Source organism: Myripristis murdjan, chromosome 13, assembly GCF_902150065.1.
Source record: "Myripristis murdjan chromosome 13, fMyrMur1.1, whole genome shotgun sequence".
In the NCBI taxonomy this organism is placed as follows: domain Eukaryota; kingdom Metazoa; phylum Chordata; class Actinopteri; order Holocentriformes; family Holocentridae; genus Myripristis; species Myripristis murdjan.
Genome location: NC_043992.1, coordinates 17,726,391 through 17,747,905, shown reverse-complemented (window position 1 = coordinate 17,747,905; position 21,515 = coordinate 17,726,391). Strand labels below are relative to the sequence as shown.

Sequence of the window (21,515 nt, the reverse complement as noted above, 5' to 3'; positions counted from 1 at the left end):
TTAAACAACAATGTGCAGTGTGTGAACCACCGCTGTCAGGGCAGACGTAATGGGAGCGCACTTCCGCCCTCATCCTGGCAGACGTTGGTGAACTAAACAACACGGGTTTTCCCCTTCAGCATCTACATTTCAAATAAACGACCTCTGAATTTACTCTAAACGCGATTCAGCATGAAAGGTCTTTATCCCCCGCAAAGCCTGAACCATCAAACAATTGCCAGACACTTATAATTCTTTGAAACTTTTACTGTTTATAGAGCCCTCTGGAAAATGCATTAAAAAAGAAATTAAATAACATTTATCATATGTGAGTTTAGTTTTGTATCGTATTTGATCTCGTGGAAATTCAACAAATGATGAGACTCAGTTGTCATTTGTGGTCATTTATTTAAGCTCAGTAAGTCTCCATGGAGAGATGCCGTGTCCTGGATGCACACACTGACACAATGACCATCACAATCGCCAGATGAAGAACCCTGTGAAGACACTTTAATCATCATCATCATCATCATCATCATCATCATCAGGTGAAGGTGGGGATCAGCTGTTTTTGCAGAGACTCCAATCCCTTGATAGGAGAGCAGGATATACATCTACAGATAATAGAAATTAAAACATGGCATGATAGAGGCATCATCAAAAATACCAACAATATTTCCTTCATCACTGAAATTGAGAAATAGAATAGAATAGAATAGAATAGTATGTTTCAGATCAGTCTTCTAATGTCAGCACCAACTGTTGTATTTCATGTCAGAGTACTATCAATACATGATTTCTGATGAGGTTATGTGCTTGCAGTGGGGCTCCAGCAGCAGAGTGTGGCATATGGGTACACACATAACAGCTGGACATGTTTACCTCCACCTCATGCTCTGCAGGGTGTGGTGCGCTGGAGTCTCTGGGTGTTGCTATCAGTCTCCGTCAGCAGTGGTTTCACATTATGAGGCTGTGACATTGTTGCAAGGCTCAGGGAGGAGCCACCACATGAATGGGACCACCAAAAGAAGCTCAAGGGAGAGCAGAATGCAGGTTCCCCAAAGGGGGCTGCAGCCCAGTCTTCTGAAGGGATGCCACAGTCATCGCAGATCTGGAGGTTTGCACTGTGATGAAGACAGCAGGTTCCCTAACTTCATTGTGAGCTGAGTGAAGCCAGGAGACAAGCGGACCCTAGAGGTTTTCCATCCCTCCTGTGCTACTCACAGTGAGTGGTCACTCTGGACTGTCTTAGTTAATGCTGGTGGACCGCAGAGGAGAAGTTGTTATACTATGTCTGCACCTTCCTGCAGTGGCTGGCATGTATCCAGGTGGCCCCCTCTGTGACCCTGACCGCTGTCTCTGTGGTCAACACCTGGAATGGTCCCTTCCACCTCTTCTGCTTCTGGTGTTTCCTCCTGAAGTCTTTCACGCTGACCCAGTCTCGGGGTTGCAGAGGATGTTGTGGTCCATGAGCTGGCTGCGGCAAGGTTGATTTCACCTGCTTATGGATTGCACAGAGATAAGGTTTGCACAATAACACAACATTTCATCCTCACATTGTTCTGAGGAAGGGAGTGGTCTTCCACATGGCCATCTGCCCGTGTTTGGAGGTCTCCCGAACAGAATCTCAAAGGGGTTCAGGCCACATTTCGGTCATGGTCTGGTTCTCACATGCATTAACACCAATGGGAGGGATTTGTTCCAATTCAGCTCAGTTTCCTCAAAGCATTTTATCAGTTTATTTTTTATGGTGCCATTCTCTCTTTCCACTGCTCCTGCACTAGTGGGATGGTAGGCACAGAGGTGTTTCATTTCAAAACCCAGCCCCATTATTGTTGCTGATTTGTAAACCAGCACTTTGTTATTTGTGCTATCATCATCTCTTTTAACACAGAGTCCTTTCCATGTGTCCACTATGCATAATGTTGGAAAAGATATTTGGGTAGACCTGTTTTTTGTCTGGGCCATACCAAACCTCATTTTAGTAATCACATCCTGCCTTCCTCCAAACCGGTTTCTCCTCAGATGTCACTCTGCTTTGCAGTGTGGTTACATCAAAACAAATGAAAGTTACTAAGGTGTTATCTGAACTTGTTCACCTGTTTTGCAGCAGCCTTTGCAGCTCCATCTGCTTGTGCATTGCCCAGAGAAACAGAGTGTAAGCATCACATTTGCACATTGTCACTGTTAGACAGAGTTGGATTGCTTCCAGCAACCCCGACACCAGTGTACGATGGGCAGTTGGTTTTCCTGAAAGCGGTCAAGAGATTTCTGTGTTTCTACAATGTGCTAAATCATGTACCACAAAATAAGCATGTGTGAAGCCAGAGTAAGTGGTGACTGTTCTTCCTGTTGCCAGTTTGCAGTCCTCTGTCAGTGCCACCAGGGCAGAGAAATTTGAGGGTAAGGGTCCTGATTGCAATATGTCATGTGAGGTCACGAGTGCACAGCCCACTTGGTTTTTACTTGTGTCTGGGTTGCGAGAGGCTGAGCCACCCACAAACAGTTCCAGGTCTGTGTTAGGAGCAGGGGTCTCCTGTAAATCTGGTCTCTGTGTCTCTGGTGTGGAGAGAAGAGAACTGCACAGTGCTTCACACTGATATCAGACATTTCAACCAATGTGGTATTTTATCAATCTGAGCTGCTGACAAGTGTGTTTTCTGTTCCTTGAGAATAACAGAAACTGAATGAGGAATCAGTAAATTCACATCAGAGTAACACTCCAGGTCCCTGCTGCGGTTACAGGCCTGATGCATTTTGGCAGGCGAGCAGCGATGGAATTAAGTTTAGTGGAGAAAAATGCCACTGGTCTGTGACGACCACCATGTTCCTGTAGCAAGACAGATGTTATATAGCTGTGTTTTTCAGATAAACCATTTGGGCGAATGGTTTATCTGAGTTAGGCAGGACCAAAGTGGGCACCTGCTGTAGCACCGTTTTTAACAAACGTCCATGTAATTTTTCATATGTACTGTCAAAACTTGCAGCCAGTGGAGCCTCTGCCTATGAGGGGATCCACTGTCTGCTGCATGATATCATTCCTAGAGAACTCATCATTTGTTTTTGTTTTGGTTTTGGTTTTTTTGTTTGTTTTGTTTTGGTTTTTATTTGTGGTTAAATAACCTTTTGATTGGCTTCTGTTCTTTTGGAAGAGAGAGATGTGCCCTCTGCCGTGATCACGTGTCCCAAATAGGTCACTGTGGTGGAGGTCTATTGCAATTTTGATAAGCTAACCTTGTGAGCATTTTCTGCCAAGTGTTTCAGGAGAGCTCCTGCTTATGTGCAAAACAAATCATCAAGTCATCAACATACTGCAACCAAGCTGAACCCCCTGGTAAGTGTAAACCCTCAAAGTTTTGTTTCAGGGCAGAGTCAAGAAGTACACAAAATACCAGTCAGCAGGTTGAGCTTCTTCTCTGATTTTCTTAACAGAATCTCAATGGGGTTCAGGCCACATTTCGGTCATGGTCTGGTTCTCAAGTGCATTAACACCAATGGGAGGGATTTGTTCCAATTCAGCTCAGTTTCCACAAAACATTTGATCAATTTATTTTTTATGGTGCCATTCTCTCTTTCCACTGCTCCTGCACTAGTGGGATGGTAATTAGTGACCTCACATGACATATTGCACTCAGGACCCTTACCCTCAACTTACTCTGCCCTGGTGGCACTGACAGAGGCCTGCAAATTGCAACAGGAAGAACAGTCACCATTTACTCTGGCTTCACACATGCTTATGGTGTGGTACATGATTTAAGCACCACAGAAATTTGAGGGTAAGGGTCCTGCTTGCAATATGTCATGTGAGGTCACTAGTGCACAGCCCACTTGGTTTTTACTTGTGTCTGGGTTGCGAGAGGCTGAGCCACCCACAAACAGTTCCAGGTCTGCGTTAGGAGCAGGGGTCTCCTGTAAATCTGGTCTCTGTGTCTCTGGTGTAGAGAGAAGAGAACTGTGCAGTGCTTCACACTGATATCAGACATTTCAACCAATGTGGTATTTTATCAATCTGAGCTGCTGACAAGTGTGTTTTCTGTTCCTTGAGAATAACAGAGACTGAATGAGGAATCAGCAAAGTCACATCTGAGTAACACTCCAGGTTCCTGCTGCGGTTACAGGCCAGAGGCCTGACACACATACACACACACACACACACACACACACACACACACACACACACACACACACACACACACACACCCACACACACACACACACACACACACACACACACACACACACACACACACACACACACACACAGGTCAGAAATTTTCCTTTTGAGATTTGTTGCAAACTAAAACTTTCTATATCTGGAAAACCATGATGAATAATCCGTTGTTTCAGCAGATTTAGGCTGTCTTAACGATATTTTTCTCTCATTATTTTATGATTCTTGGTCAAGAAGACATCAGCGGTGGTTTCCCCCGCCTCAGTCTATCAGTCACACATCTCTGAAACACTATCAGACTCCCAGAGCTGGCCTGTGCGGGATTTTCCTGAACATCCAGAGGCAGAGAAACTCACTTGAAACGTCCCATTTAAGGTGAAACCTTTGTCGTGGAAATTCAATAAATGATGAGACTCTGTTTTTTGTGGTAATTTATTTAAGCTCAATAAGTCTCCATGGAGAGGAGCAGTGTCCACATGTACATGCTGACACAATGTGGGCTCTAGCTCCTCCAGGTTAGTGAGCAGGGGAGTTTTATACCTAGCAGAATGGTTATTGTCTCTTGCTCTTTGCACAGCATCTGGCACAGATAATGAGTGCACACAGAGTTTGTGGCAGCTTTTGCAGGTGGGAAAGCTTGTTTTGTGAGGCAGAGAACATGATGTGTGTCACTCGGCTCACCAGACATAACAGAGGTTATAAAAGGTTATTAGTAAATTTCCAAAACTTTTGATACAGATGGAATTTGTTACAATTTATTGTGCACAGCATGTTTTTTTTTAACAAATATAAATATACAGAACACAACATTTTTAGCCCCCCAAAACTAAGTTTCCTTTACATTTTTCTGCAAGTAATTTCAAACATAAGACATTTTTTCCATATTGTACAACACTGTCATATATATTCTGTATCTGCTGCAGTGAAGCTACACCACCCCTAGGTCACATCACCTTAACTTTTTCAAAACTGACAAAAACATCCGTGCAAAACCACAAGTGGGTCACTGATTGACAGCGTCCTCTTTGGACGTCTCAGCTGAGAGGCCTGTGGTGCTGCAGTGCACGGATCATCCACTAGGGGTAGAAGACATGTATCAGATTATACACATCAGGTTTTTCAGGAGAAAAAAAAAATATCACACTGATGATGTGGAGGTCTCAGAAACTCATATGAAATATAATTCACATGGCTTTTCTTCGATACTGTTCTTCGATACTTTAAATACTTTTTAAGACTTTTTTCCACTTCTGGGTACAAATCAATAAAAACATCTTTTCTATAAGCACTAACAACAATTTACAACTCGTACAATACAAAACCATCGACAGATTCAACATCACGCAGGGTAACATGTTTAAAATGAGACTCACAATGCTCACAATGCACAGTTATCTGCATGCCACTTGGATCTGACAAATCACTGAGAGACTCCCCACTGCCCTGGGCTGCAGAATCCCAGTGCCCCCATCTCTCTGGCTGGTAGGAGACACCACACAAACAGCCCTCCCACCCAAATACAAAAAAAACATTAAGCATCTTTCCAACTATTGCCAAGAAAATATTCTTCCAAAATTGGAAATCTAAACACTCTACTCAAACTCTCACTGGCTCAACTCTCTCACAGAACACATTTCAATAGAAAGAATAACTGCTCACAAAAACAACAGTATACCGGTCTTCAAGGAAAGCTGGCACTCATTTTTAACTCAAATTAAAACATTGGACCAATGCCGCATACAGGACCACAGCTCCCCACGATAAGAACCAGTGCACCTACTCACACTCACAGGCATATTTACATATTTATTTGCTGACTTATTGGATCATTTATTTTTACTTCTCTCTTTCTTTTTCTTTCTTGTGCTTGTTTTTTTCTCTTTTCTCCCATACAGGCACAAACATTAATACTGATGTCTCTGAGCACTTTGCATTTATTTGTTTGAATCTAATTTCAATGGTATCTCCCCTTTCATTTATTATTATTATTATTATTATTATTATTATTGCTTCCTCTTTGTTATCATTATCATCTTTGCTATTATAATGATTATTATTTTCCGCTTTAATAATAATTCTAATAATGTCCATGTGCCTCAGACAGGCTCTGAGCACCACACTAACATAGGAAATCGCACATCAACATCTAAGGGAAGGAAGAGAAAAAGGCAGAAAAAAGGAGACAGAACAGAACATGTATGGTATTACGGTCTGTCTATCTTATGTATATTTAAAATGTTTTTTTTCCGGCCAAGTAACCACTGATCAGTGTAATTTTTTTCATTATTAAAAAAAAAAAAAAAAAAAAAAAAAACTACATAAGTGTCTGAAACAGCAACCTGATACTGACAATATTTTGTTGGCTTGTATCACTGCTTCGTTTCAACCGCGATTCAGTTTTCTTGATTTATGTCTTGGCTTGACGGTCACAGTGAGCAAAAGTCCTCGCTCGACGGCCTTGGCAGTAGATTTAAACCACAAACACACACATCTGACACCTTCAGGAAACCTGGAGGGAAAACTGAAACTAAAACTAAAATGTGGTTAATCAAACATACATTTACATTTTTTATTGAACTTATTATAGTATAGGATAATTATTTTCGGAATTATACATGACTGATATATATATATATATATATATATATATATATATATATATATATATATATATATATATATATATATATATATATATTTTTTTTTTTTTTTTTTTTTTTTTTTTTTTTAAATTAACTTATATAAATCCCATATACCCCCTACAGGGACCCACATATGAGAACCACTTGGCAAGCATATTAATACTTTGACCAGCAGAGTTTATTGTTATTTTGAGTGTTTTGGCAACAGTAGCAGCCAACAAGAGGAGCTTAATAATTGCATGTCAGTAGGCTAATTGAGTGGGACTATGTGACTCTGAAAAAATACTAGGCCTCGAAAAGTTGTGTGTGGTCTGAGAAGGCGCATCACCGTGATTTAAAGAAGTCGGACCAGATTCCTCTTCTCATCTTTGCTGAACGGACTTTTATTGTGAAAGGTACCACAATGTCATTTATTTGTGCGCTGTAATGGATGTGATTTAAAATGTAGTGAAATACAACAGTCAAGAAAAGATGGACTTAAGTAAAAGTAAAATTACTGACTTTAAAAAACTGAATAAAGTACAAGTACACAAAAAAGCTACTCGGTTACAGTAATGTGAGTAAATGTGAGGAGTCGCTTCCACCTCTGGGCATTTCAAGATCAAATAAGCAATACCGCACCTGCTGTCATTGGGGTGGATTCCCCTCTACATGTTACACCTGTGTCATGCTAAAGAAAAAAATGTTAAGTGTTGTTATGTCCTGTCTCGTGATTTCCTGTTTTATTTTTTGTTTTATGTTACTTCCCTCTCGTTTCTGGTTACTTGCCCTTCCTCTTGTGTGTTCCCCTGGTCTGATTGTCTTCCCCGCCCTAATTGTTTCCACCTGTTCCCCATTACCTTATGTGCGTGTGTGTGTGTGTATGTATATATTCGGTGTTTTCCCTTGTCTTGTGCCAGTTCGTCTTGTGCCGTCTAGCCAGGAGAATCACACCATTCACGTCAAGATTTTCACCGTTTGTTCTTGCTTTTTGCCTTGTTGTAGTATTTCTCATTTGTTACTTTGTTTTTGTTTAGCTACTCCTCGCTTCAGAGTGATTTCAGTTGATACTTTTTGCATTGATTCTTGGTTGTTACTTTTTATTGATATTCCTCCTTGCTGAGTGATTTTTGGTTTAGTTATTATCCTCCTAGAGAGTGAGTTTTGTGTTGCTACTTTTGTTTCATTAAAGACTATCATTCTGAATTTTTGTCTGTAGTCGTGCTTTTGGGTTCACGATTTTTGCTCGGCCTTGTCAACCTGCGTGGATCATGTTGGGAATTTAGCATAAGACATTTTTTCCATATTGTACAACACTGTCATATATATTCTGTATCTGCTGCAGTGAAGCTACACCACCCCTAGGTCACATCACCTTAACTTTTTCAAAACTGACAAAAACATCTGTGCAAAGCCACAAGTGGGTCACTGATTGACAGTGTCCTCTTTGGACATCTCAACTGAGAAGCCTGTGGTGCTGCAGTGCACGGATCATCTGTGAAATATTAAGCCTCCGGTACATATCTTTGTATTTTATCATGTTCCTGTTCAGTAAGAGGAGTCACTGCAGAAAGCAGATATGATTATGATTTGTTATATTGGTGTGACCGAGGAATCACAGAGAATTCAACGATCCTCCTCTGAGGTTTAACACAGCTGATACCTGTCTTCCAGAGATCCTCCTCCTCTTCTTCTTCCTCTTTGGCCTAGTCCTATCTGTATTGGAAAAAGAACAGGAAACTGTTGGTGATGTACTTTTTCTTTATTTGGCTCTCCTTTCACTTCTTCTCTTCACACTTCATGTCATCATTGATCTTTTCATATATTCAGTTGCACTCTTGCATTTTTCTCTGTTTTACAAAAAAATTGTAAAACAGAAAATCTGTATTTTCCACTATTGTTTCTATGTGTGAGCATCTCATAAAGTTTGTTGACATTTCAGCATATTTGTTGGTTTGCAGAAATATAAAATAGCAACATTATATTCTGGCAACTGGGTTGGTGAGGCTGGAAAGCTGACAACAAACAAACAAACAAACAGACAGACAGACAGACAAGCATGGAAATTCAGATTTTCACACCTACCTTTTTGATAATTAAAAAGGTAGGTGCGACATTGTAAGGACCCAGAGACATTGTCCAACATGTTCTGTGGGACTTTCCGAGTCCAGTCATAGTTTTCACTGTGAATACACACAACATGATAAGGTGTTAAGGTGTTTTCAAGTCTAATGCACACAGACACATTCATATCTTACTCTATTTTTTGTTTGTTTTGTGTTTGTTTGTTTTTGGCTCTTTTTTCTTTTACGTACATATTTAACAGTGTTACAAAACACATGGAAATCATCACACTTCATAATAAAGAAGCACAGTTCAAATAAATGTTTGAAAAGGGAGGAGAGCTACACACATGTTCCAGGAGCGCTCTTATTGCTTGATCACAGCTCTTTTTGAATTGTGAGTGTTTGGATGTGGCTGAGCAGGTTTTTCGCTGGTCACTAGATCAAATTTACCTTCGGCTGTGTCTTGGTAAAGTCCCTCTCACTGTGAATGTCACCAGATTTCAACAGGAAATGACTGTGGCTGCTCAAGATGACTGCCATTTCAGCCCCACAGCCCAGCATTGCTCTGTGTGTTGCTGCTGCACATCTCTGCATGCACTTTGTTAGGGGTTTAAAGTGCCATACAGGAACAAACCACTGATTTAATTAAAGTGATCTTGGAAGGGGATCGGGGTCTTAAAGGGGGCAGTAATTTGAGTGTAATTTAAAACCTTAAGCTATTGTTGGTTTGAAGAGAGGGCAGAGTAGCGCATTTCCGGAAACAAGCATCATGGGCTGTCGAGGGTCTTGTGGTTTGGCCCCATGATGCTGAGAGAAGTTCACATACACGTTAACCAAAGTGCTTTTCTCACTGTACAAGATGCTGCCGGTAAATGCTCACAGATACTGTATTTTCTACCTGACCCTGTGCGCAATAAGTGTGTCTTCAAATGGTAAGTCCTTTTAAAAATTAGAATATATATCATTTATGTGAAAGATAGAGATAGAGATACTCATTAGACTCTGCTTACTTTATAAAAGGTATTGTTTGATATTTTTCCTGAAGTGTTACGTGTTTAGAATGTATTCTGTTACAAATCCCTGATCATTAATCATAAGCCCAATGCGATGGTCCAACACAGTAACACAATCCGATCACTTTATTACTGGTGAATTGTCACATGAACGATATAACAGCCTTGATAAAGTTTATAGGTTGTTGAAATATATACCATTCCTACACTCTTTACTCTTTAGTTTAGTGGACAAGAATATTACATTTAGACATACCTTTTCATAATCTACTCAGTCACTGCCTAATTTTTTAAGCTTCTCTAATCTGTGTAGAATTTTTTGTGTGACTATCAGTAATGGATTCACTCAGTTAATATTGTTTTTTTTTTTTTTCAGCGTTGTTTATTATATGACTGTTGTCCTGTTTCACGTAGTCTATCTGATATCACTTTATTTGAATTGTACAGTGTTAATATCCACTTTGTATCTACTTAGTTTAGCTGATACGGAGTGGATGCTTGAATCAGCTGATAGCCTACTGATACTAAGTGAAGGATTTACATGAGACAGGTTGATATGACCTATTTAAACTGACTTGATTGTGAAATTCGATTATAACAAAGTTGATACTCAAGAACAAAGAGCTGACCAAACCAATGGTGGTCTGGCGAATACAGTTAAGAGAAAGAATTTTGCAACCACAGACAAGACAAAAACTGCCTGCCTCTTTTTGCCGATACATGTAAGAACACAAAATTTTTGACCACGTAGCCGTTGAAATTAAGGTTTTTAAAAAAACTTTTATCCACTTGACGGCTTGAATCTGGATTTTCCACGGACACAACTTTCCTCTTGTCCTTTTTTTTGATGATACTCAGTTTAATAGTAACATTAGACAGTCCAAATGAAGTGTCAGGGTGAATTATTCATCATCATGTTGGTCATCTTTAAGAGTCATTTTTTCTTTTTTTAACAAAATAAGTTCATTGACATCTATGCTGAAAGAGACAAATTGTCCATATTCAATCAGTGACAAAAACACCATTAAAGTTTGTGGATTTTGTATTTATTTACTGTACAATTTATGTCCATTCACCACATCATCTATTGATGACATCCATCATTGGCTTTAATAACATGAGTTTATTCCATTATGTGTCGGCTTGTATGTCCACTTCCTTTTTTAGGTGACCATCACTGTGATGATTCCTGTGAGACGGCCAAACTCAATGCCCCCTTTGGCTCCTCTATGCACCTCGGCTGCATGTTTGAAAACTTGCCCTTGAGCTCCTCCTCACGCCCACGCTCGGTGTTGTGGCTCCACAATGCTAAGTCCAGATTGGTCAACGTCTCGTCCACAGGAAATATTCAATTCCTGGACCCCAGGGATGGCCGGGTGAAAGCCTTTCCCATCCAGAGCTCTCAAGGGGACTACTCCATCCGCATCGATGAGCTGCAGGAGTCTGACCTGGGGTGTTATCGCTGTGTGCAGGGTGGCCGATGTCTCCAAGTGGAAGTTACTGAAAAAGGTGAGACCATGTTTGGTGAGATGATGCTTGATCAAGTGCAGAGAAACAACCTCAACTGTCAGACAAGATATCAAAGAAACCGCATAATCTTCCTTTCGATTGTCAAAAATCACAAAGGCCATCATGTTTTCTCACTGAACAGGCTCACAAGTTAACGTTTCCTGTAAGATGTACTGACATAAAACCATGACTTCTCACTTTCTGTAGGTGGACTGAGTGAAGAGATGTGGCTAGTCATTTACGCCGCTACGGCTTTAGCAATCTTCATCTTGATCCTGGGTGTCTGCAGCTACTGCTGTGTGAAAAGTTCATGTGAGTTCCTCCTACTCCACCTCACACCTTTAAGCTGAAGGTTTTTTTTTTTGTAGTGTGGAAGTGTACTGCCTGGCTGTTGGCTGAATCAGTGGACGAATCGACAGATGGACAGATGACATGTGTAAAACAATCGTCATATTGTGTTTTCAGGTTGCTGGGATCAAAGTACACCAGACTACGTGAACAATGTCAGCCATACAGGTAAGACACGGTGTTTGATCTGTTTCCCCAGTACTTCAGATACATCTGGTCTGTAGGGACGGTACATCAGGCCGAGACTCAAGGTCCCACCAACAAAGAAAAATGCATACAAAAGATCATGTGTGCCCTCTGCTGTGGCCATAGTCTACAGAGACATAATGAAATAATAATACAATCAATGATCACACTGGCCTCTGTATAAAGGAAGAAATCACTTCACACTAATAATGAATAATGGACACATGCCTAGTCATGTTTACCACCATTCATGTAGTGGAAATCCACCATGCATGGTGCGTGTAATGGCAATTTCCTTTTTCCTTCATGTCGCTTTGTGTCGTGTCTTGCAGCAGTTGTCTTTCCTCCACCTGAGGAAACAAGCAGAGGCACAGGAAGTGAACAGCAGAGAGGTAATCTGTCTCAGTCACACACACACACACACACACACACACACACACACACACACACACACACCTCTGTAACCTATATATGATGCAAAGCTGCACAGTGGCTGCAGTATAGCTCCCAGATGGCCTCTGTGGAAGAAAAAAAATACATGCCACATCTAAAAATTAGAAAAAGCATGATACATGATATGCATGATACTATCGCTATGAAAGGCTTTCGAAACGTATCTTAGTTTAACCAGTGGATTCACTGCGGCTTACCACATGCAATCAGAAAAATGTTTTTACCTTTGCTTGATGAGAGTGCGTTTCTTCATACACCACTATCTACAATGTATTGTGCTTCTTCTTCCTTTAGGAGCTGAAAATAATCTACTTATTTATGGTGCGTTCACAGAGCTTCCATTTTTTCACTTTTTAAAAAAAATATTTTACAATGAATGCTGTTTCAAAACAATAATAATAATAATAATAATAATAATAATAAATTGCTGAGGTGAAAATTAAGATGTTGGTTCATTATTTCTGCTTCTTCAATAGAAAATGATGAACATGACCCGGCCCTACATCAGAATGTCCAAACCAGATATCACCATGATCTGAGTGGAATCCAGCCCGATCCAGACAGAGGCCAATCTCCTGCCAGGATGGAGAGTCAGAGGAAAAAACAGGGATTTCACAGAGGTTTTTATCCTATATGACTCAATGTGCTGCATGTACTTGGCACTTTTTTGTGCTCTATGTTGCTTTCTGTTGCTTTCTGTGATTATGTCTGCATACAGGTACTGTGTCGTACAACCAATTTCAGTACACAATAAAGTTGTATCGTATCGTATCGTATCGTATCGTATCGTATCGTAATACTCAGATTTTCTGTTAAAAATTCTTCTGCCAGGATAAAGAGTAACTCAGATTTCTTTCCCTTTATTAGAGCTGTTCACCAGATTACGGCAAGCAAGTCTAAGTCGTCATTATTATGGTAATATAAACTTCTGTACATGATGTCTTTTCTGTTTGTATTGAGTTTCACTGATTATTTTATTTCATTTTAATTTTATTTATTTTTATTTTTTCTTTTATAGTTAACCAAGTTGAACTGACACAGCAAGCTACATCATCTCGAATGGAGAATCATCACCGAGGTAATAATGATAATAATAATTACTTTATGTCTATAGCCCTCGTGTGACGGTGAATACTGCAAAAGTCTGTGTCCTCCTCATGTTTTCTCTTTTGTGCTGCAGCGAGTTTCTGGAGGAAGAAAGCCAAGACAAGTAAGTGCTAACTTCATCAGAGTGTATGTTAGTGCACTGCACTGCACTAACTCTCTCTGCTATTTCCACTCAGAACACGAATACAAAAACCCGATTTACAACAACAGCACCGACCAGCTCAACAGACTGTAGAGAACCAAGGCCAAAGAAGAAGCCGCTGCTGAGGCATTTTCAGTAAATGGATCCAGCTACAGAGCTATTTATTCATTGTTTATTTTACAGTTGAGAAAAGTGCTTTTAGATCAGGTTGTGATTGATTCATTGTGTCTCAGTATTGTAAATAACTGCACATCGCTTGCACAATTTTAGGCTTTTAAATGCATATCCAAAAATGTGATTACCGTCCCTGCAGTGTTATACAATCCCACAGAGATTTTCTGTATGAATGCACCTGTGAGATGGAAGAGTATTTGGACTTGATAAATCAATGATCATGTTTTTTATAAGCGTCAGATTGGATTGCTGAATTACATGCAAACAAGGGTTAGACACACACAACGCCCTCTCTGCAGAACCGACCAGATCTTCTGTCTAATATGCTCTCCAGTGTTCATTTTTAATATTGAATGATGCAAATAAAATATTTTAAATGGTTAATATATGGGTGCTGCTTTTGTCAGTAAAAAAAAGTTACATAACCATTGAACACCAATTTAAAATTTCTCTCAGATCAGTGCAAAGGAATGTCTATGCAAAGTTAATTTCATTTATGGCCCCTACTGGAGGAAATGGTGGGTTTAATTACAAGAAGCTTTTCATTTTAGATGAAACAATTACTTTTTGCTCAATGCTCAATTAAAAAAAAAAAAAAAAAAAAAACAGAGAACATACACAACATATATGTACAATTACATTTTCCATAGAATATTCATTCTTATGTTGTCTGAGTAAGGATCTTGAGATAATGAATATCCTCTTCAATGCAAAGTGATTGGTTTGGTCAGAGCAAATGTCACATTTTCCGCATTGTCAATCAATGACTTTGGAAATAAACTGCTCAAATGATGATGGTGCATCGTTTTTGCCACTATAAAGAGGTGTCAGTAAGGAATAAACAGCATTTTTTTTTTTTTTTTTGTGTACAAAACAAAACCTTGTAAGTCCATCCATCGTCCAAAATGCATATCCTCACAAGGGTTGCTGGAGCCTATCCCAGTGCTCATTGGGCAGAAGGCAGGGAAACACCCTGGACAGGTTGCCAGTCCATCGCATACATGCATTCACACCTAGGGGCAATTTAGTGTCTCCAATTCACCTAACCTGCAAGTCTTTGGACTATAGGAGGAAACCCACACAGACACAGGGAGAACACACACAAAGGACCCTGGGTGGGAATCAAACCCAGGACCTTCTGACTGTGAGGCGACAGCGCTAACCACTACACCACTGTGCCACCCCAAAACCTTTTAAGTGTCAGATATAAATCATGTTATATGCTGCCTTCAGAGTCGTGTCTTGCTAATCAAATGAAAACAGAAACAGCTGGTGCATTTCGTTTCCTTTCTAGCGACCTTCAGGAACCAAAGATGAAGACTCCCACTGCACACTTCTTTATGGTGACATTCATTTTATTATCAATGCTCTTTTTGAAATATGATGCAAGTGCTCCTCCAGCTCAGGAGGATATTAATCACACTGCAGTGATCTGTCATGAAGGGTTCATGTCACTTTACATGTCAAGGATGCAATTTGCTGATCTTCCTTTCTCTGTGTATGTTCAAGGTAAGTTATCAGCAACATTATCATGACAACATCCACACACCTCCAGTCGTGCTATTGTTTAAATCCAAACTCCCACAGATGAACAAGGCAGATACCACCAAGCCGTGGCCATTGCACAACAGTGCCATTACTTTGTTGAGGAAACTGAGACCTTTGTCATCTTAACAGTTGCTTTTCACAGCTGCTTTGTGAGAAGACAAGTAAGTCAAATGCAGTCTGTCTTTCTTTTTGTCTTTGATGCAAAGCGGCAGTGTTCATATTCTAAATCTGTAAATGCTGTCTCATTTACTAGAGATATATCACAAGTCTGATCACTGTCATCATGGCAATTGCAGACAAAGGCAGAGTTGAGATTGTCCAGCTGGTACCTCTCATATGCAGAAGGGAAATTAAAGGTACCAATTCTAAGTATATTGATTAAAAAATGACATTATTTTATGATTATCACAACTCCATGCATCAGTAAATCTGAGTCTTTCCTACAGAGGTAATAAAGAATGATAATCCACCAGCATCGAGGCAATTTCCCTGCAGCAAGCATGGATTCAACATTATCATCTCCCAGAATGCCACAGTCCCACCTCTGAACATGGACACCGTGCGAATCCCATCCGGCCAGAGCCAGAACTGTAAACCAAACATGAATTCAACTGAGATGGTCACTTTCAGCTTTCCATTTACTGACTGCGGCGCACAGTTTGTGGTGAATGGGCATAAATTGTACAGTAAATAATAAGGATATAAAATCCATAAACTTTAATAGTGTTATTGTCACTGATTGGATATGGACAATTTGTCTCTTTCAGATAGCAGATGGCATTATTACTTATTCGGTCACCGTTGAGGCAAAACAACTATTCCAAAAAGGCTTTATAGTTCGAGACGCTCCTTTTCAGTAAGAATTATGGCATTTTCCTAATAGTTCCTAATTAATTAGTTAATTTATGGTGCTGGACAACTGATTAAGTTAAATATCTATATGTGTTTTTTGTTAGACTTATGGTGTTTTGTAGCTTTGTGCTGGGCAGAATATCACAACTGGTCGTGAAGACTGAGGAAGTGCATTTGGTGCATTCATCAGCACTGGAGAGTGAGGGCGTACTGAGGGCTGAAATGAGGTTTGCCAAAGGTAAGTGTTGAGAGTTATTGCTTTCCATCATTTCATATTCTCATAATTAGTGTATGCAGAGATGCAATTTGATGTTCTCTTGTGTGTTTTTATTCATGTCTGCCGCCATGTCTTCAAAACCCAAAGGGACTGAAATTCTGTGTCAGTGTGCAAGAAATGGAACTGAATCCCAGTCTTTGTATTTGTAAAGCTTGGACACTTTTTTTAGCTGTGTAGGATGTTAAAACTTTATATTTTCTTATTGACAAGATTTTTTTTTTTTTTTTTTTTTTTCTGTAGATTCCTCTTACCGGTCCTTCTTCTCCTCCCGTGAGCCTCCAGTGGTCACTGAGCTGGGCCAGCCCGTGTATGTGGAGGTGTTTGTCCTCAAACTTCAGAACAAGGGCCTGGAGCTGCTGCTGAGGGACTGCTGGGCCACACCATCCAAAGATCCTCATGATGCCCAAAGATGGACCCTGCTCCTGAAAGGGTAGCGCCACTTGGTATTACTTTGACAGATTCTTTTATGTTATTATCACAGAAACAAATTCAGTCTTAGAAAAAAAAAAAAAAAAAAAAAAAAGGTTACCTATACTGGAAAAACCGAGTAAGGGATAGTCTTTGCATCCAATCCAGGTGTCCTTTCAGTGGTGACAGCCAGAGGGCAGTTTTATCACCAGTCATCTCCAGCAAGGAGCTGACGTATCCCTCGCTTCACAAGCGGTTTGTCTTCAAGCTCTTCTCATTTGTGAAGCCTCCTGCGTTTCAAAGCCTGGTATGTTTATAAGAAAGAGAGAAGATCAGATGGTATTCAGTGTAAGGCCTATTTTCTCCTGAAAGCAATGCCAGTATGCCACATGGAATTGGCGATTTTTCATTTTTCATAACACCCATCTGCTCCCACAGGCAGTACTCGAGTTGAGGGGGGATGAGAGCGGATGGCATCCCCCCTGAAATAAAAACGGTCAAAATCATCCACCCTGTAAAACTGCCATCCTCTCTTTTCACTACTCAGAGAGTAGTACGCATGTTGACTTAAAGACGCAAACATGCAATGATGCAACATGATTGTTGTTTTTAACTGGCTGATGCCAGAGGGAGCGGCGCGAATATACATGCATGGGCGCGAGCTGCAGCGCAGAGCGACATCTTGTGGATTAACTGTGCTGCAACGTCGGCATGGCCAAACGAGCAGCTGGACCACGCGATCTTAGGGACTACTTTAAAAAGACGAAAACTGCAGGTGAGCTGTAAGTTAAGACTCAGGAATCTCAATCATTACTTTTTATTAACCTACAAAAGTCGCCAAAGGTTGCATGCACAGTAACAACACGGCTAGTCGGCTCCAAACTAGCTGAGATTCTTGTTCACTAGCTTGATAAAACACTGGACTTGTCATGTTAGAGTCGGATTTATGAGCGTGGCAAACGTGGAACAGATATTTACAGTTAACGTTAGATGAGAGCTTGTCTCATATATTTTACCGGTATTAGTGATGAAATTATTGATCGAATTGATGAATTTAATCTATATACTGTTAGCTCCCGATTCTTTTGTTGAAAGCCCAAGAACTGACCAGAGTCCCGCAGGATCTCAGTCAGAATGAGCCCCGATATGTCTGGTCATTCTATCAAACCCTATAATGTTGTTTTCTTCACATAGAGGAAAACCATGGCCAGGAAGCAGCAGGACATGATACAGACATGGTACAATCAAGAGGAGGAGAAGGATAATTGTTATGATTTTGCGCTTAAAATAAAATTGGCTTGACTTGATTTGAGAGGATTCACAAGTCTTATTTACAGTGTTTTGTTTGGATCATGAATTTTCTCCCTGGACATTGTAGTTGTTGAAAATTGTAATAAATGCATTCCCAACAGATTCAAAAGCTTCATGAATATTAAGTTACACTTGGTTGAAATTTGTCTTCTCCATTTGACCCTAAGTGCTTAGGAGCAATGGTAGCCACAGCAGGGCAGCCTGGGGACTGACTGGAGGTGTAGCCACAAGTCTCCCCTGTACATACATGTCCATTTTTGTTATATATGCGGCTTTGGGAAAAAAATAATGCAGTTTTTATTGTGCAGGAAAATGTGCTTTTTCACCTGTTGTTTTGATCTATTTCTGCATAGGCTACTGGAGTGTTAAATAGTGTAGGGAATGCATAATATATCATTTAGACAGTACATCAGTAGGCTAATATGTTTATTTCAAATTACACCCCTGCCTCCACCCCTATTTTTTTTTTTTTTTTTTTAACAAGTGAAAAAAAAACTGACCATCCCCCCTGACTTTTTTTTTTTTTTTTTTTACACAACTGGACTACTGCCTACAGGTGTACTTCCACTGTGATGTAGAGATCTGTAAGGCACCAGACTGCTTACAATCCTGTCACAGCAGTGAGTGACTATATTTTCTTCGTTTCAAGTTATAGCCACCATTGTTTCTCTTGTAACTATTTACTTATAGGCCTACATGATACTGCCTAGGCTCGATACAAGCCTGCATGACTGCCACTGAAAAATGTTGTCTCGTTTTGTTTAGGAAGGAGGAGATTGGACGGAATTGGACCATTGCCAAGGCAGAGGAATATTCCCAGTGTGGTCTCTGGTGGACCCATCATTCATCTGGTGCAGCCTAAATAACAAGGAAACCCATGCATATTTTCCTATCTGGCAGATCCAACATAAGAAATAGTTGAGCAAAGAACTGTCATTGTCTTTGGAATGGAAAACAGGTTTTAAACAATAACACCTGAATCTCGTTTTCATTAAGATAACTTTGCTTCTGTTGCAGAGGCTCAATAATCACAGGCTGGCTTCTCTAAATAATAATCGCGAAGTGGGCATTGGTTAGAATGCACGTGGTTCCCCCAAGACTAAATATAAATGAAACTTCAAGAAGCCTGTTATTCCTTTTACTGCACTTTATTGCAGCTCAGTCAACATACATTGTGTGTTTTATGTGTGGTTCTGAAAATAAACAATACAAGCAGAAATTACTCAACCTGTCTTATAACAAGAAATAATGACATCTGCCTAACATTTATGAAAGAGGCATACTATGCATAAGATATGCACCAGCAGTCACAAATATATAATATAAATTTACAATATAAGGCCTTCAACCTAGCTGTAAACACAAACCAGCAAAAACTACATTTAGCTAATGTTTCTCAGAGATGTAATAATAATAATGAACTCACGTTTCTCTGGACGCACACACGTGAACATAAATGGTGGACCAACTCACTTAAACTGTGAAACTAGACTTGTCCAGGCATGCTACAGAACTTCTTCTTCTTTGGTAAAAGTCCTAGCCCAGCTGAGTTGGCTACAGCACCGCCAAGTGGCTGGGCCTCCAAATTACATCTTCAGCACAGCCGCCCCCAAATTTGCTCCAGCAAATTTGCAGTAATGAGTCTATCACTGCTCGTCCATGTCCGGAACAGCAGGAAGTCTGATGAGACGGCTTACGGGGCGAATGTAGGTCCGGTCCCTGACCTCAATCTCCGCCGTTCGGATCAGGCCATCGGTTCCCGGAAATACCTTGTTGATTTTCCCAACAGGCCACGAAGCTCTGGGCAATTGGGGGTCAACAATCATTACGACCGTACCCAGCTGAAGAGGGGGGGTGTCTGACTGCCACTTAGACCGGGTTTGAAGTGTGGGCAGGTAGTGGCGCAGGAACTGCGTCCAAAAGCGGTCGGACAACACTTGACAGGCCCTCCAGTGGCGACGGCCAAGCAGCTCTGAGTCGTGGTACACTACCTGAGGTAAAGAGGGGTCTGGCCGCCCCATCAGCAACAGATTGGGGGTGACAGGGTCCGGGTCAGCCACATCGGATGATACATAGCCTAGCGGCTTGGAGTTCAAAATGCCCTCAATCTCTACCAGGACAGTGGTCAGCACCTCTTCACTGACGACTTGTGAGCCCAAGGTGGCAGTCAGGGCAGCTTTGATAGACCGTATTTCCCTTTCCCAGGAGCCTCCAAAGTGGGGAGCGCTGGGTGGGTTGAAGCAGAACTTTATCTGGTGCTCTGCCAGCTGGGCTTGTAGGGAAGGATGCAGGGCGTTGAAGGCTTCTTGTAGCTCCCTGTCTCCACCCCTGAAATTAGTGCCCTGATCAGAGAGCAACTCTGCTGGTTTTCCACGACGAGAAATGAATCTCCTCAATGCCATCAGGAATGAGTCTGTATTGAGGCTGGACAGCACTTCAATATGGACCGCTCTTGTCGTTAGGCATTTAAAGAGCAGGCCCCAGCGTTTCTCACTCCGACGGCCAATCTTAACTTGCAATGGACCGAAACAGTCAATCCCTGTAGAAAAGAAGGCTGGCTGATGCAGCCGGAGCCGAGCAGGAGGCAGATCTGCCATCTTGGGGTTAACTGGTTGGGCTCTCCATCTTTGGCACTCAGGGCATAAACGCTGTTCTCTTCTTATGGCTTCACGGCCACGAAGAATCCAAACCTTTCTCCTCAGCTCTGCAAAGAGTCGCTCCGCACCTGGATGTTTCAGGTCATTATCCATCTGTTGGATGAGCAACTTGGTCACAGCATGTCTTGGGTCAAGGACTACAGGGTGGATTGCATCATCCCCCAGATCCTGACAGCGCCGCAGTCGGCCACCCACACGCATCAGTTGAAGCGATGTGTCATATTCTGGAGCCAGTGTGATTAAACGGCTGGATGAGGAGACTGGTTTCCCAGCTGCTAGGCACTGAACTTCTTCAGGGAAGCTGTCTCTTTGAGCGGACCGCAGGATGCTGAGTTCCGCTTCCTTAAATTCCTCTGCTGTGGGAGTCTCCTCGGCATCAGCAGCCGCCCCATGAAGGTATCTGGCGGTTGCCTTTACCAGTTCACTGAAGCTGCTAAACTGCTGAGCATCAGGTAGGGAGTGGTTAGTGGTGGCTACCGTGGCAACCAAACAGGTTGTGGGCCTTCGCAGCTCTTCAGTGATGTCTTCACTTCCTGTGGCTGGGTGTGCTGGCCATTGGTCAGATGGTAGCCGCAGGAAGGGGGGGCCATGGGTCCAACGATTCTTGCCCGTGAGATCCTGTAGGGTCTTCCCCCGAGTGAGGTCATCCGCTGGGTTCTCTGCTGTCTCTACGTAGCACCAGGCCTGGCTGTC

The 21,515-nt window shown here is 41.3% G+C and overlaps 2 protein-coding genes and 1 long non-coding RNA gene across 5 annotated transcripts; 2 read left to right on the top strand and 1 right to left on the bottom strand.

The window, feature by feature from the left end:
- Nucleotides 1-8,282: 8,282 nt before the first annotated feature.
- Nucleotides 8,283-14,093, top strand: LOC115369602 (uncharacterized). The gene is made up of 11 exons (XM_030066228.1): nucleotides 8,283-8,287; nucleotides 11,018-11,359; nucleotides 11,567-11,671; nucleotides 11,825-11,875; nucleotides 12,226-12,285; nucleotides 12,641-12,667; nucleotides 12,823-12,966; nucleotides 13,214-13,261; nucleotides 13,365-13,424; nucleotides 13,527-13,556; nucleotides 13,630-14,093. Exons 2-11 carry the CDS (start codon nucleotides 11,080-11,082, stop codon nucleotides 13,686-13,688), a joined length of 864 nt encoding a protein of 287 aa, XP_029922088.1. The 5' UTR covers nucleotides 8,283-8,287; nucleotides 11,018-11,079; the 3' UTR covers nucleotides 13,689-14,093.
- A 976-nt stretch (nucleotides 14,094-15,069) lies between these two features.
- On the top strand, nucleotides 15,070-19,375 carry LOC115369600 (zona pellucida sperm-binding protein 4-like). 3 transcript variants are annotated; one of them, XM_030066227.1, is made up of 10 exons: nucleotides 15,070-15,278; nucleotides 15,357-15,478; nucleotides 15,614-15,673; nucleotides 15,764-15,981; nucleotides 16,085-16,173; nucleotides 16,274-16,407; nucleotides 16,687-16,876; nucleotides 17,023-17,161; nucleotides 18,722-18,785; nucleotides 18,931-19,375. In XM_030066227.1, the coding sequence occupies exons 4-10, from the start codon at nucleotides 15,868-15,870 to the stop codon at nucleotides 19,029-19,031; spliced, it is 831 nt and encodes a 276-aa protein (XP_029922087.1). In that variant the 5' UTR covers nucleotides 15,070-15,278; nucleotides 15,357-15,478; nucleotides 15,614-15,673; nucleotides 15,764-15,867; the 3' UTR covers nucleotides 19,032-19,375. The 3 variants fall into 3 exon arrangements, with proteins under 3 accessions (XP_029922087.1, XP_029922085.1, XP_029922086.1); XM_030066225.1 differs by having other exon boundaries at nucleotides 15,571-15,673; XM_030066226.1 differs by lacking the exon at nucleotides 15,357-15,478.
- LOC115369603 (uncharacterized) lies at nucleotides 16,691-19,669 on the bottom strand. The gene is made up of 3 exons (XR_003929182.1): nucleotides 19,592-19,669; nucleotides 16,976-17,158; nucleotides 16,691-16,868 (listed from the first exon to the last, which is right to left on the bottom strand). It is a non-coding gene; the product is annotated as an uncharacterized LOC115369603 (long non-coding RNA).
- Between the last annotated feature and the right edge of the window lie 1,846 nt (nucleotides 19,670-21,515).